This window comes from Xiphophorus couchianus, chromosome 22 (genome assembly GCF_001444195.1).
Source record: "Xiphophorus couchianus chromosome 22, X_couchianus-1.0, whole genome shotgun sequence".
Lineage (NCBI taxonomy): Eukaryota > Metazoa > Chordata > Actinopteri > Cyprinodontiformes > Poeciliidae > Xiphophorus > Xiphophorus couchianus.
Window position 1 is genome coordinate 23,754,179 of NC_040249.1, and position 13,818 is coordinate 23,767,996.

Consider the following 13,818-nt stretch of genomic DNA (forward strand, 5'->3'; position numbering starts at 1 on the left):
CACATGAAAACTTTTTTTATTATTCATGAAACTCAGGATTCTCTCAGTGTTGCTCAACTTCCGTAGATATTATTAACACATCCAGAGTCAGGAAGATTTCAGGACGGGGAGACCTGAAGGGATGACACTGCCCTCTGTGGATCAGATCAGCAAGGAGAACCGAGTCGCTGAGCACAAGAAACACAGAAAAGATTTTTAATTTTTTATTCTGGGTTATAAACTTTACAGATATGAAATTTATATTTTTATGTGACATTTTGAGCAAATATTCCTAACAACATTCATGCTTTTCAAAAAATAAAAACTAAAAGGTGGAACATGCTCTGTGAAGCCAACAAGGTGCTGAACACGAACTTCAAATCACGTTACAATAGAAAACAGAAACTCAAGGTTTCAAAATAAAAGAGTTGAAAGACCAAACCAAAAACCTTCAGGAAAGTTCATCCAAATATAGAGCAGGAAAAACCAAACATCTGAGCAGCAAACTGGTTTCAATGTGAGGAACTATTTCTAGAAGCTGGTGCGATAAATCCTTTAGCTAAAGTTTAATATCCAAAGCTTTTCAGGTGGATTTGTTGCATTTCACAACCACAGCTTTAAGATTTTCACCTGATCAAATTCAGATACCTCCAAGCGCCGCCCTGCTGGTAACTTAAACACTGCAGTCACAAAACCACCATAAAGGTGCTAACTGGTAACTGCCCAGTTACTGGTACCACGGTCTGCCTAAGTAGAGTTTTTATCATTACTATGGTATAAAAACTGCTGAAATGTGCATAAAATGAAGAGATGCAGTAAAAGAAATGTCCTGACTGCATTTAGCATTCAGTCCCTCCCCCACCTGTTGACAGAAGGAGAGAATGTTCTTTCTGTGGGAAGCATAAATTAGAAATTTTCCGTTTTAACCACTGAATTTATATTTTTGCACTGTGTATCAAACTCAAAAGAAATACATTTTCTTTTCTGTTTTGTGTTATTAACATGAACTCAGAGGTAATGCCTTCCAGCACTCAAAGATTTTATTTGCTCTCTGCCAAAGAACCTCCTGGTCTCAAGCGGAGGCAGATGAGTTCACCGTCCGCATCCGAAGGTTTGGTTCCAGTCCTCGTACAGCTCCAGGTCTTTAGCCGACACGCTGGGTCGAACCGTCTTCAAGGCCTCCTGGAAGTCGGCGTAGAGAATCGGCCTCACCTGATCTGCGCTGATGGTGGCAATGTCGTTGAGCTGGATGCTGCGTATAGGGCCCAACGCGGCTTCCCGGCACAGCTGGGTCATGTCGGCGCCGGAGAAACCCTCTGTGGCTGCCACCACGCTCTCCAGCTCCTGTCCTCTCAGATGGTTTCTCTCCTGTGCCATGAGGTTGGTCACAATCTGCCGCCGGGCGCCGGCTTCGGGCAAGGGGACGTACAAGCGCTTTGCCAGGCGGCGCCGCGCGGCCTCGTCGATCTCCTGGGGCCGGTTGGTGGCGCCGACCACCAGGATGCGATCATCGGCTGCCGTGGCAGCGCCGTCCAGCTGAACCAGGAACTCCGTCTTTATCCTGCGGGACGAGTCGTGCTCCCCATCCGTCCGCTGGGACAGCAGGGAGTCGATCTCATCGATGAAAATCACCGCCGGCTGGTGGCAGCGGGCGATGGCGAACAGCGCCCGCACCATTTTCTCTCCTTCGCCCACCCACTTGGACGTTAGTGACGAGGCGCTGATGCTGAAGAAGGTCGCACCGGACTGGCAGGCGATACATTTTCCGATGAGCGTTTTCCCTGTTCCCGGGGGCCCGAACAACAGGATGCCTTTAGGTGGCCCGCGGAGCCCGGTGAAGATGTCGGGACGCAGCATGGGCCACACCACAATTTCCTTTATGGTGGTCTTCGCAAACTCCAGGCCAGCGATGTCATCCCAGGCAACCGACGGGCCATGATCCATGATCTCACTCATGATCAGCTCCACTATCTTTGGCTCAAAGTTCTTCAGTCGCTCGTCCAGGATTTGAGGTTCTGGGTTGGAGTTTTTACTGCCGTCTTCGTCCTCCGGCCGGGGGATCGGTGACACAAACTTGGAGAACGCCCCTCGAGATCTGTTGGCCCCCAGAGACTTTTTCATGGCCGCCGCCATCCCAGGCGGGTGACCTCTCTGGGGCTGGTAGGAGTGTTTCTTCTGCTGATTGACGATGAACTGCTCCTGGGCGGTTTTGAAGTTGCTCACGGCGCGGGGTTCGGTTGCCCCTGGACCTCCACGTTGGCCGCTAATGCCATCGCTTTTGTCTGGACTGTAAAAGTTCTTCCGTTTGGACGGGTTTGAGGAGGGAAAGAAGGAGGACTGATGGGTTTGTGCGCCTCCTGAAGGACCAGATGAAGAAGAATGACCAAACGCTGACTGAGGTTGTACTGCGGGTCGAGGGACAACGCTTGAATTAACTGAGATCCCTTCTGAAGTTCTCGGTCTCTCTGTTAGATTCCTGATAACGTTGTTAACCTCGGAGCTGGACGGTGCTCGACTGGCTGCGGTAAACTGAACCTGAGCTGAGGCGGGGTCCCCTCTGCTCTCGTGTCCCACAGGTATGTCAACATCTGCTGGTGCCACCAGGAAGCTTTCTCTTCCTGAACTCGCCTGAATCATCCTCTGCACCGAGGGAATCCGCAGCACGCTCTCCGCCGTTAGCGACGACTCCCATTTGTCGCTGAGGTTCCTCTGACTGCGGGCCAGATGGAGAGCGCTCTCTGCATAGTTGTTGAGCCCCGTTTGGGGGTCATCCGAGTCCAGCACGGCGGCGTAGCGCTCCGAATAGGTCCTGAGCAGACCGGCCGCGCCGGCCTGAGAAAGCTGGGAGCTTGCCCATGCATACTGAATGGAGAGGATGTGGGCCCGGTAGGCGTCGGCCTTCTGTTCAGGTGTGCAGCTGCCAGATGAAATGTCAAAGGACCTGCGCTGCCATTCCTCCAGGTGTGCGCCACTCATGCCTGGTCTGCTCCGGCCTGATGGAGGAGAGGGGACAAACGTTATGAAAAATACATGACCTCTGTCAACGCCAAGGCCTGCTCCACATCTGACGCAGATGGAGAAAAAGGCTCTTCTTCACGGTTTGTGATGAAAAATAAAAAACAAACAAGCAGGATTCAGAGGAAAATACACAATTCAGTCCCTCCAGGATTCCACACTGTTTTTGCAAAAAAAACCCAAACAAAATCACTGATTTTGTGGTGCTACTTTGAAAATGTTCACAAGGAATTTGTTCATTTTTTCCCCTTCCAAAATATAGAAGAAAAAAACATGAGATTACTGTATGGCTGAAACAATTAATCGGAATAATCTAGATGAATTGATTATTGAAATCAACCCACAAAATTAAGGTAAACCTTTACATTTTACTAAATTCATAACATTTTTCTTATTTATCTATTATTCTGACATTCAACAGAACCAAATAATTTTAGTATTTAACAACCTAACTGACCTAAAACATGGAAACTTTAATCTTACTTATCAGACAGGGAGGAAAATGTTTGTTGTATTTTTGTACAGTGTAAATATCTGATTTCAGCTGCTGAAACTATAGAACTATATCTACATTCTATTATTTGCAGTACAAACACTACAAATATTACATAGTACTTTACATTAAAAAAAATTATATTTCTTATATTTTAATCCCTTAGAATAGCAATAATCAGGAAGAACCAAATCACAATTTTAAATACATTTACAGCAGCTCTCAAAAGTATTCATACCTCTTGAACTTTTATACATTCTGTCACTTTACAAACTTTGTTGGTATTTTAATGTAGAGACCGACACAAAGCAGCACATATTAATACATGTGATGTCACCTGAATTTGTATTTATCCTCCTATACTCTGAGAACCTTAAATAAAACCTATTGCAACAGGAATGTTCATAAATTAGTAAATAGAGTCCAGATGTGTGTAAAGTTATCAATCTCCATATAAATCCAGCTCTGTGAAAACTTCAGATGTTTTTTAGAGAATGTCAACAAAGAGGACAAGTCAATGTTGAAACAAAGTAACACAATGGAGACATCATATTTCCAGGAAACCTCTGAAAACGTTTCCAGGGAAGTTCAGCCTGGGGATTCAAGAAAATATTCCATGTTGGAAACTTTCCATAGTAATTAATTATGGGAATATCGTGAAATTTGGGGGAAATAACTGGAAAATGGGGCAACTTAAACAGACTGTATCATATTCAAACATAAACAAACACGTTGTTTGGTCGGGCAGACATCCAGATTTCCAAGCTTACATGCAGAACTTTGTGGACTTTCATGGAGTCCCAATAATATACGATAGAGTTTGCTGTTGTGAAGTGACAAAATGTGGAAGTTATGCTAAACAGATATTTACCAACTTCCATAATTTCATGCCCTCCACACGTGGACTGTTTACAGTTATTACCTCCACCCCAAAACACTTCACAGCACGGAGAATAACCGGAATCACTTACAGTCGGGAGGGCCTTCCTGTTAGCTCTGACCAGGTTAAAGATGCTAAAGGAACAGCTAACTTTATCACGCTAACTGTTACAATCACTGTTCCACTTTAAAACGCCATAATTTTACTCTTGATTCCCGCCACTCGGCTTCCTCTTCCGTGACGCCACTTCCTGTCTCGTCTCTCTAAGGAGTCCTACAATGAGAACTTTCATCGTTACTTTTTAATGATTCTAGGAAAATCAGATGAAAATATAATACGTTCTCTGTTTAAACAACCGAAAAACATTTTTTTTTTGTTTGAAAGAAAAGTAGAAGTAACTCATTTTAAAAAGGTTTCCCAACGAGAATGGAACGAGACCCAAAACTTGTTACACTTTGTCGTTCAGATGCAGTTAGAATTCAACAAATATCCTCTAAATTATGTTTATTGTTTAGTATAAAGAATTGTCTTCGACATAGAGAACATACTATTTCTTTTAAAACTGTAATATCCTTTCACGTTGTGAATAACAAAGGTTTACGTCGCCATCTTGTGGTCTTAACGTGATAACCACAGATGACTCGCCGCCATGTTGTGAGTGGCAACGTTGGTGAGCCCATCAGTAGCTGTGCAGTATTTTCCTTTTTAGTCAAGCTGTTGCTTTACTGTGAATCATTAGTGACACAACGCTCTTTTGAAAGGCATTAGATACGAAATGAACACCTACACATGATACCTAACCAAAAATTAAAAACCAAGAAAAATTATTAGCACATTACCTGAAGTAAGATCTTTAGTTATTTTTACACATACTTCGTTTAAACTGTTGCATTGTATTTTATTGAAATCTGCGCACTTCAATTAGTTTAATGAGGGTTACAGAATATACAATATATGAATGAATGATTGAGACTGCTTTTCTATTTTTCTCTTACCTTTTCCAAATAACATTGTTACATCCCTTAAATATTATAATTTTTCTATCATTATTTATTAAATGTTCAGAAAAGCGTATAAAAGTTTAACAATAGTAAAAGAAATTGCTAAAAATATGAAAAGACCTAAAACTACTAAGGCACACTCATCAAAATGACTATCTATCCAGACTAGTACATTACGCGTCAATGAGTCACATGACCTGGAAACTATTGAAGAAAAGTACGACTTTTGAAAATTACCTATAAAATATAAAAAAGACCTAAAATGAAATAAAAATATTTTTTATATTTTAAATAAGGATTTTTCAGTAAAGACAGAAATCTCTTAACTTTTTCTCCTAACTGCTGGTATGAGTTTTATATCAATAGGATAATATTTAGGGAAAATAAATGCATGCAAATATTGTCAAGAGTTGCTCCGTTTAGTCAGCTCGTTTTCTCATCACTGTGAGATGCGCGTTCCCGAGACAGGGCATGCAATTCTCGGCATAACACCTGCGTTAGTTTAGCGCTTAAGTGCGTTGTATTCTGGGAAATGTAGTACATTTTGTGAAAAGGATATACGCCGCGACCTTTACTGTGACTGAATTTACTAAATGTTTTATTTCTTCATAGATATTTTTAAAATTCATCCACAGTTTATTTTATGCTACATTAAAATCGTTTGCTGTAAACTACGCTGGGTGTTCCTGATGTCTGAAACTACATTACCCAGAAGAGTTAGAGTGCTCTGTTTATAGTGTTGATAGCGGATGCCTGAGATTCCAAAGAATAAAGCGCTGTTGAGGGGGATGTTGTGTATTGTTGAAATGGAAGCGTAAAGTTAGTAGCCAGTTTGTATTTTGAGAGGTTCATATTTACTTTTGCAGCTTTTTGGCGACGCGCAGAGGAAGAGTTTACTGTTAGCATCTGAAGCGGTGGGAGACCGTTAGCTGCTTGGCTAAAGTGGAGATAGGATGTGAATGAATCCGGACGGGATCAGCCCCAGGAACCGGAGCAGCACTGAGCCAGTCAGACAGACACACCCTTGTCTGGGAAGAGGAACTGGACCGTATCAGCTCAGCGACATGCAGTAACTACCCTTCATATCTCATGCCAACATGTGTTAGCCTCTAGCTGCTGGATTCATCCAATTGGAAACCAGTTTGAGCCCAGTTAAAAGTGTGGACTTAATATGACCGACTCATCAGCACCATCATGGCTCGGGCAGAGGTGATAATCCCCACCAGGCTGTCTGCTGCAGATCCAGCCTCCACCCACGGCTAACCGGCACACAACAAGCCAGACTTTGTAGCCTACTTGACGTGTTTGTGGTCCGCGTGGAATGATGAGCTCTCCCATGTACACCTTTGTTAGCCGCGATGATAACAGCACTATTTATGCAGAAGTATCTAAAATCCTGCTGTCCACCGGACACTGGAAGAGGCTGAAAAGAGACAATCCCAGGTTCAACCTCATGCTCGGTGAGCGGAACCGGCTGCCATTTGGACGCCTTGGTGAGTGATGTGCTATATTTGGTGTCAACCCATTCAGTATCAGGCTGCTGGGACTTATTCATGTCTTCATTGTGTAGAAAAACCCCCCAGTTTTGTTCTGCAGTTTAACCCAAAAGTTCTCAAATTCAAATGGTGTAACGCAATTAGATTCATTCAACACAGAATGATTGATTTCAAGCATTTATTAATGTTAATTATGACAATTAAAGTTTGTGTCAGTTTCCCACAAATTATTACCAATGTATTATTTAAAATTCAGAAATGTAATGCCCTTTACAGTAATTTGGAAGAATGATAACTTGACAGTTCCAGGAGACAGTTACTGAGTCAATGGAAAGTTGAGTGGAAGGAAAAAAGCGTGGCTTGCTGGAGCTTCAAGAGAAATCCCTCACAGACTGTCACATATGAACCAGAGATGATGTCAGCAACAAACAAGGAAGTTTTAAATTTATATTTGATTAGAAATGTGGAAATAAAAATTCCCAGATTACTGGAGGAAGAGTGGAAAAACATGAGTCAGATTGCTTAAAGTTTGTTTATTTTTCTTTGTGTAATAAACTAAATATTATGAGTTTTACTTTTAAAACCGAAATAAACAGTGGCTGTGTTTCCATATACATTTTAATGTGTATTTTGAAGTATTGTGTTAGAAACAGTTGATAGAAACTGCAAATCAAAATAATTTCCTCAGTTTCACAAAAACCCTTTTGCTTGCTTGCGGTAGTTTTGGCTTTTCCGGAAAAGAGTCAATGTGCTAATGGGGAGATCGAAACACATTTGCTGAATAAGTTCTGATGTAGCTAAGGCTCCCATCCTCTAGAACCTTTGTGCCTTACCAGAGGCACAAAACTCAGAAAAATTTCAGTACAAGTCCAAACCTCCAGCTTCTGAAATGGTTGGTCCAGGTCCCTTCCTGTTTATTATGACATTACGTAACATCAACATATGATAAAAAAAAAAAAAAATCCCTAATTTGCATTTTACTTTTTTATAACATTTCAAGAGTTTGATTATAATTCATGTGACAGTTGGTCGGAAACAGCTTGTGTGGAGTGAAAACAAGCTGTTGATTTTAAACACAGGGCAGCCATATTGGATTTTAAGGTTTCTGTTAAACATCTTCCTGTTTATGACTTCAACTTCAGAATGACTCGAGTGTCACTGGAACACGTTGAAATGTCCTCATGTTGACCTTTCAGGCCATGAACCAGGACTGGTGCAGCTGGTGAATTACTACAGAGGAGCAGACAAACTGTGCAGGAAGGCGTCGCTGGTCAAGTGAGTCTCTGTCTTCCTCTCAGACCCATTTGTTTCTGTTATCTCGTCTGAAAGCTGATCAGCCAGAGGGAGTAAAATCAGCTGACCACTCTCCTTCTGGGCCATTAGGCTAATAAAGACCAGCCCAGAGCTGTCAGACTCCAGCAACTGGTTCCCAGAGTCCTACATCATCTACCCCACCAACCTCAACACTCCCGTTGCCCCGGCTACCAACGGCATCAGCCACCTGAAGAGCAACCCGAAGACAGACGAGCGGGAAGTCTTCCTGGCGTCCTACCATGCTAAGAAGGAGAGCGGAGAGGGAACCGTGTGGATCGCCAAGTCTTCTGCTGGAGCTAAAGGTACAGACTGGTTTCTGACTCAGCTGCTGGTTTATTTTTATGGACGGCTTTTGAGTTGATGCTAAAAGAGATGTTTGTGTTTTTATCCATCCATCCTTTCATCCATCTATTTATCTTTTCATTCAATCTTTCATCTTTTTATCCATCCATCTATCCACCCATCCAATTTTAGTGGATCTTTAGCATTTATAGCCACCATTGAGCTGATAGAACCTAAACTTTGACCTCATGATTTGCTGATAGAAATCTAAGCTAACCTTCCTGTTGCACCAGGTGCTGGTATTCTGATCTCGCATGATGCCAATCAGCTGCTGGACTATATTGACAATCAGGGACAGGTTCATGTTATCCAGAAGTACCTGGAGAAACCCCTACTGCTGGAGCCGGGCCATCGGAAGTTTGACATCAGGCAGGTGTTTCAGCCATGCTGCGCCTCTGGAGAATCTGCCTCAGATGCCTGACTCTCATCTGCTCTGTCATTGACAGGAGCTGGGTTCTGGTGGACCATCAGTATAACATCTACCTGTACCGGGAGGGCGTGCTGCGGACCTCGTCTGAGCCCTACAACAGTGCAGACCTGCAGGACATGACCAGCCACCTGACCAATCACTGCATCCAGAAGGAGCACTCGCAGAACTACGGCCGCTATGAGGAGGGCAACGAGATGTTCTTTGACGAGTTCAAGCTGTACCTGCTCAACACTCACAGCGTCACCCTGGAGACGACCATATTACCTCAGATCAAACACGTCATCAAGTGAGTTGATGCCTGTTTCAGTTCAGTTTGCTGGAAACTGTGGAGCAGATGTGGAGGGGATTAGGAAACCTGGGAGTAGTTTCAGTCTGATTGGGACCAAAGTTGCAACATTTGTTACATTTTCAGCTGGTGTGGTTCTATTTCTGACTGTACTGTGTTAAACAAGCTAAACCTTTTGAAAAATCTGTTCTCCTCTCTGCCTGTGGTGGCGCTGCACCAAGAACCAGTGAAGGAAACAATACAAATACCTCTGAAGAAGACAATGAGCGCAACTTTCTTATTCACAAAATGAAAACAAAATGGAGTAGTGTCAGATGTTGTAGGATTTCTCTTTTGTTTTTGGTAAAATACCGAGTCATTTCTTCCACTAGTGCTCTACCAGCGTGTTTGTTCTGGTTGTATTTATCCAAAATGTCCTGTGCTTTAGTCCGCTTCCTGTTTTTGGAACTGTCTCTTATTCGCCAGAGTTCACTTCAACTGAACTGAGACCGAGGTTTGCAGGCAAACAAGAGTTTGCTTTTTTGGTGGATGTTGCATTCACACCTCCCCAAATGAACCGAACCGTTCTAGACAAACAAACTGGAATCTGATTAAAGCGAACTAAGCAGGGCTGGTGTGAATGCACTCTGAATCTTTCTGACTCCCATTCAGGAGGGAAACTCCGACATCATCCAGCTAATCCCAATGTGTTTCCTGTCTAAAACAACGACCTGATTCCTGCAGAAGTTCTGATTCTGCCCAGGACCTTCTTGTTTTGATGGATGTTACACTGAACCACCTTTTAAAAATACTATTTCAGTGCATCTCACTGGAAAAAAAAACAATAAATCATTAACAATTTAATGTTTACAGGTGGTTGGTTATTAGGACTAGTTAGTTTGAAGAGAATGTAGAAAAAAATTGAGGCACCAACATCAAGTCCTTTATCTAAACAACTGAACAATAACTAATGCTTGCTGAATAAAACCTGCAGTTGGAAGCACATGCTTGATAGGATATAATACCTTGTATTTTAAAGTTTAAAACTTTACACATCCTGCTAGCTTGAGGTAAGTAGTGAACTCAGAGAGCCAGGGTTTGTCTGTCCAACAGGAAATGGATAGCATGCCTTAATGTGGTTATTACTGGACGCTGAGAAGACTTTGGTGTGGTTTCAGGAGCTGCCTGTCGTGCATCGAGGCGGCCATCAGCACCAAGCACCTGTCTTACCAGAGCTTCCAGCTGTTTGGCTTTGACTTCATGGTCGACGAAAACTTCAAAGTGTGGCTCATCGAGATCAACGGCGCTCCAGCCTGCGCTCAGTCAGTAACGCTCTTCACAAATCACAGTTTTATTTGTGTTTCAGATCATATTTTAATGGTTTTCCACCTATCTGGTTCAGGAAACTCTACCCAGAATTATGTCAAGGCATCATTGACGTGGCGATCTCCAGCGTCTTCACGCTCAACAGCGACTCGTCGTCCGCTTCGTCGTCCCCTTACTCCTCCTCCCCGTCTTCTCTCTTCACCTCCAACTCCTGCTCCTCTCCGAAGCTGAGGGGCCCTCTGCACGTGGGCCCTTTCACCCGCCTCTAGGGGCCCTCCGTCCAAACCTCACCCAGCAGGAGAAGCACATGTGGAAACACATGGCTTCTACAGTCAGTTAAGTGATGAAGAAGACGGTGGGAGATGGTCACACTGCAAAAACACAAAATCTTACCAAGGACTTTTGGTCTAATTTCTAGTCCAAATATCTTAGTAAACTTGAAATAAGACAAAAACTTAGAAATAACGTTTCAACAAGATCTAGGAGCTTGTTTTGAGTCAGTAAACCCTTCATATTGATGAAAACGTTCTACTGGCAGATTATGTCACTAATGACAAGAAAAGTTTCTTGCTATAAGTGAAATAATCATTTGTTTCCATCAATATGAAGGAAGCTCCTATAGCTTGCTGAAAAGTTACTTTTAAGTTAGTTTTGTCTTATTTACAGTATTCCATGATATCTGCACTAGAAATTAGACCAAAATGGTCTAGTTGGTATGATTTTGTTTTTGCAGTGTACCGAACACTGTGAGGGTTTCTAACCCTTTTTTCCTCCATCGTTGGATGGATGGATGGATGGATGGATGGAGGTGTGAAGGAAGTTGAGATGCTCCAAATGAGTCTTACCGTGCCTTAGATTTCCAGCCACTCTCCCTGAAACAGACGCTAAACGTGGCTTTGTTATTGGCTCATACTTGTTCTATAGAAGCCGGCTGCTCTGTTGCTACACATGATCAATGCCCACAACACAACGACCAGATTATGTGATGCGTCATTCTAGTTGTCTCTTTTTACCATGCAAAAGACCGGTTCTACTCATAATTATGGTTTAAGATCTTCTTGAAGTGTAGCATTTATGAACAACATGAGTGATAAGACACTACATATTTATGTTGAGGAGCAGCTGGGAGGAAAAAACGGACTAGAAACATTATGTTTTCTCATTTTTAAGTTTCTTACTGTGGCGGTTCTTTCATGAGTGGCACCAACGATGGTTTTTAATATAGAAATAATGTTGAAATTTTCCTGAGATACCATTTCTGAGACCAACACCTACTGGTCCTCATAGAAAATCATGTTGCTCACCCAGATTCCTGCAGATTGGGAAGTTGGAATACTTAGATGCAATTCTACTTGAAGGCAGCCAATCCTGGGTCACCATTGACTTTCCTTAGCCCTGATTGGCTGTACCTCCAGATAAGAAACATTGTAGATGTTAGCTAGTGGTAACACAGTTTCACTGTGCTAATGAACGTATTTCAAGATATATTTGGGGTTTGAACTATAAAAATGAGCATTTTTTTGAGCGGACAATGAAGAAGCCAAAATTGGTTTAACTTTATTTTGTTAATTTTTCGGGGGGGTTTGTTTTTGTTATTTAATTCAAAGCTATGTTCAGTCCAGAAAACTGTTAAAAGTTGTTTGAGTTTGAAACTTTGAGCGTTTTTAGGTGGGCTCTCAGGTATTCGCAGATTTTAGCTACTCGTGAGGCTGTGACCTCTCAAATCCTGGGAGTTTACAATATTAGAGCGATGCTCGCTTGGTGCCGTGCATCTGAGGTGATATCTGGACATGAAAATGATGAATGGCTGCCTTTTTGTGTTATTTTTTTCAAATGAGCATTCTTGCCATCCCTTGCCATCAATTTCAACAGTATCAAGAGCCATGTCTGCAGCCCTAAAAGATCTTTTGTATTCCAGCCTTCTAAGTGGATTAAAAAAGGAGAGGAACACAACATGAAAGACAAGAGTCTAGTATTAAAGTGTTGTAAACAAAAATATTTTTTGATTTTTTTTTTTGTTTTGTTTTTAAAGAGAGCATGTTTGTAGAAAAGCATGTAGCATTCAGCTCCAGACAGAAACAGTTTTTTTGTTTTGTGTTTTTATGTTTATTGTGCAGTTAGATGACGCGTTATCGTGAAAGCAACGTGTTGGTTTAGTTTTCAAGCATTTGGACGTGAAATAGAGCAGGTAGTGGAGAATGTCAATTATTATTTAAAACATTTAATGACCCTCTGAAATTGGGTTAGCTGATGTCAGCATTTTTATTTTAGCTAAATGTTTGTGATCAGTAGTCAGATGTTTGTGGGTTTTTTGTTCAATTTAATTTCAGCTACAAAATGAGTAATTTAGCAGGTTTTGTCTCATTTTCGGTGGGTTAGCGTTGGTCAAAGATGTCCTGTTTCCTTCAGATACAAAGAGAAACTGTTTCTGTAAAGGGCATTTGTCATGACATTTAATTTTCCACTGAGCTTGTAGTTTAATTAATTTTAATGTCTGGAATTTTGCAAAAATTGTAAAAAATAAAATGAAGGACATAAAGGAAGGAGAAAGTAGTTGACGTTGCAAATGAGGACGTTAGAACAAAATGGCTGCCCCAGAAGAATGTGGAAAAATGAAGGTTGTTATGGAGATTTATTGGACTGTGGGAAAGGCATTGTAGAGCAATAGTTTAGAGAAATAAAATCCCAGTAAACTACACATTCACTTAGCTCAGACACAAAGGAAAGAAAAAGACTCTGCAGCTCAAAGAAACATTAAATGTTGCTCATTCACTTTGAAAACCAATAAAATAAAGGCAGGATTTTATTTATTTAGTCTTTTAGTTTCTTTCTAGGGTGTCTGGCTCTGAAATCAGGTGATATTTGCCTTTTGTACTTGCTGTGTTTTTAATGTCCATAATGACTGGGAAAATCCCAGAAATGGAATATGATGGGAGCAGGAAGTGTCTGAGAGAGAAGGGTGCCTTTAGCAGGAATAAAAAGGAAAACATTAAAAAGCACCTTTATTACTTTGCATTGAAGTAAACTTTTAAAAATCATGATGTCAGTTTCTTTAAATTTTTTTTGCATAGTTTAATTCTGTTTATAAGGTATTCCTCTCATTTTTACCAAAGATGAACTTTTGTCCAGCTGTTTGTTTGGCAGAATGAAAGAAAAAGCTAACATTCTGGTTGTGTTTCTTTTTTTCCCCTTGCTGTAACGTTTAGTTTTAAAGCTTGCATGAACATCTGTCTTCATGATGAACAGTGTTAGAATAAAATCAAACATTTGTCTCTAA

The 13,818-nt window shown here is 41.6% G+C and overlaps 2 protein-coding genes across 3 annotated transcripts; one reads left to right on the plus strand and one right to left on the minus strand.

The window, feature by feature from the left end:
* fignl1 (fidgetin-like 1) lies at nt 1-4,616 on the minus strand. 2 transcript variants are annotated; one of them, XM_028005948.1, is made up of 3 exons: nt 4,459-4,616; nt 1,043-2,972; nt 1-167 (listed from the first exon to the last, which is right to left on the minus strand). In XM_028005948.1, exon 2 carries the CDS (start codon nt 2,953-2,955, stop codon nt 1,072-1,074), a length of 1,884 nt encoding a protein of 627 aa, XP_027861749.1. In that variant the 5' UTR covers nt 2,956-2,972; nt 4,459-4,616; the 3' UTR covers nt 1-167; nt 1,043-1,071. The 2 variants fall into 2 exon arrangements, with proteins under 2 accessions (XP_027861749.1, XP_027861748.1); XM_028005947.1 differs by lacking the exon at nt 1-167 and having other exon boundaries at nt 199-2,972.
* Nucleotides 4,617-6,091: 1,475 nt separating this feature from the next.
* On the plus strand, nt 6,092-13,818 carry ttl (tubulin tyrosine ligase). Its single transcript, XM_028007640.1, has 7 exons — nt 6,092-6,861; nt 8,061-8,139; nt 8,248-8,480; nt 8,754-8,889; nt 8,967-9,236; nt 10,394-10,537; nt 10,618-13,818. Exons 1-7 carry the CDS (start codon nt 6,690-6,692, stop codon nt 10,808-10,810), a joined length of 1,227 nt encoding a protein of 408 aa, XP_027863441.1. The 5' UTR covers nt 6,092-6,689; the 3' UTR covers nt 10,811-13,818.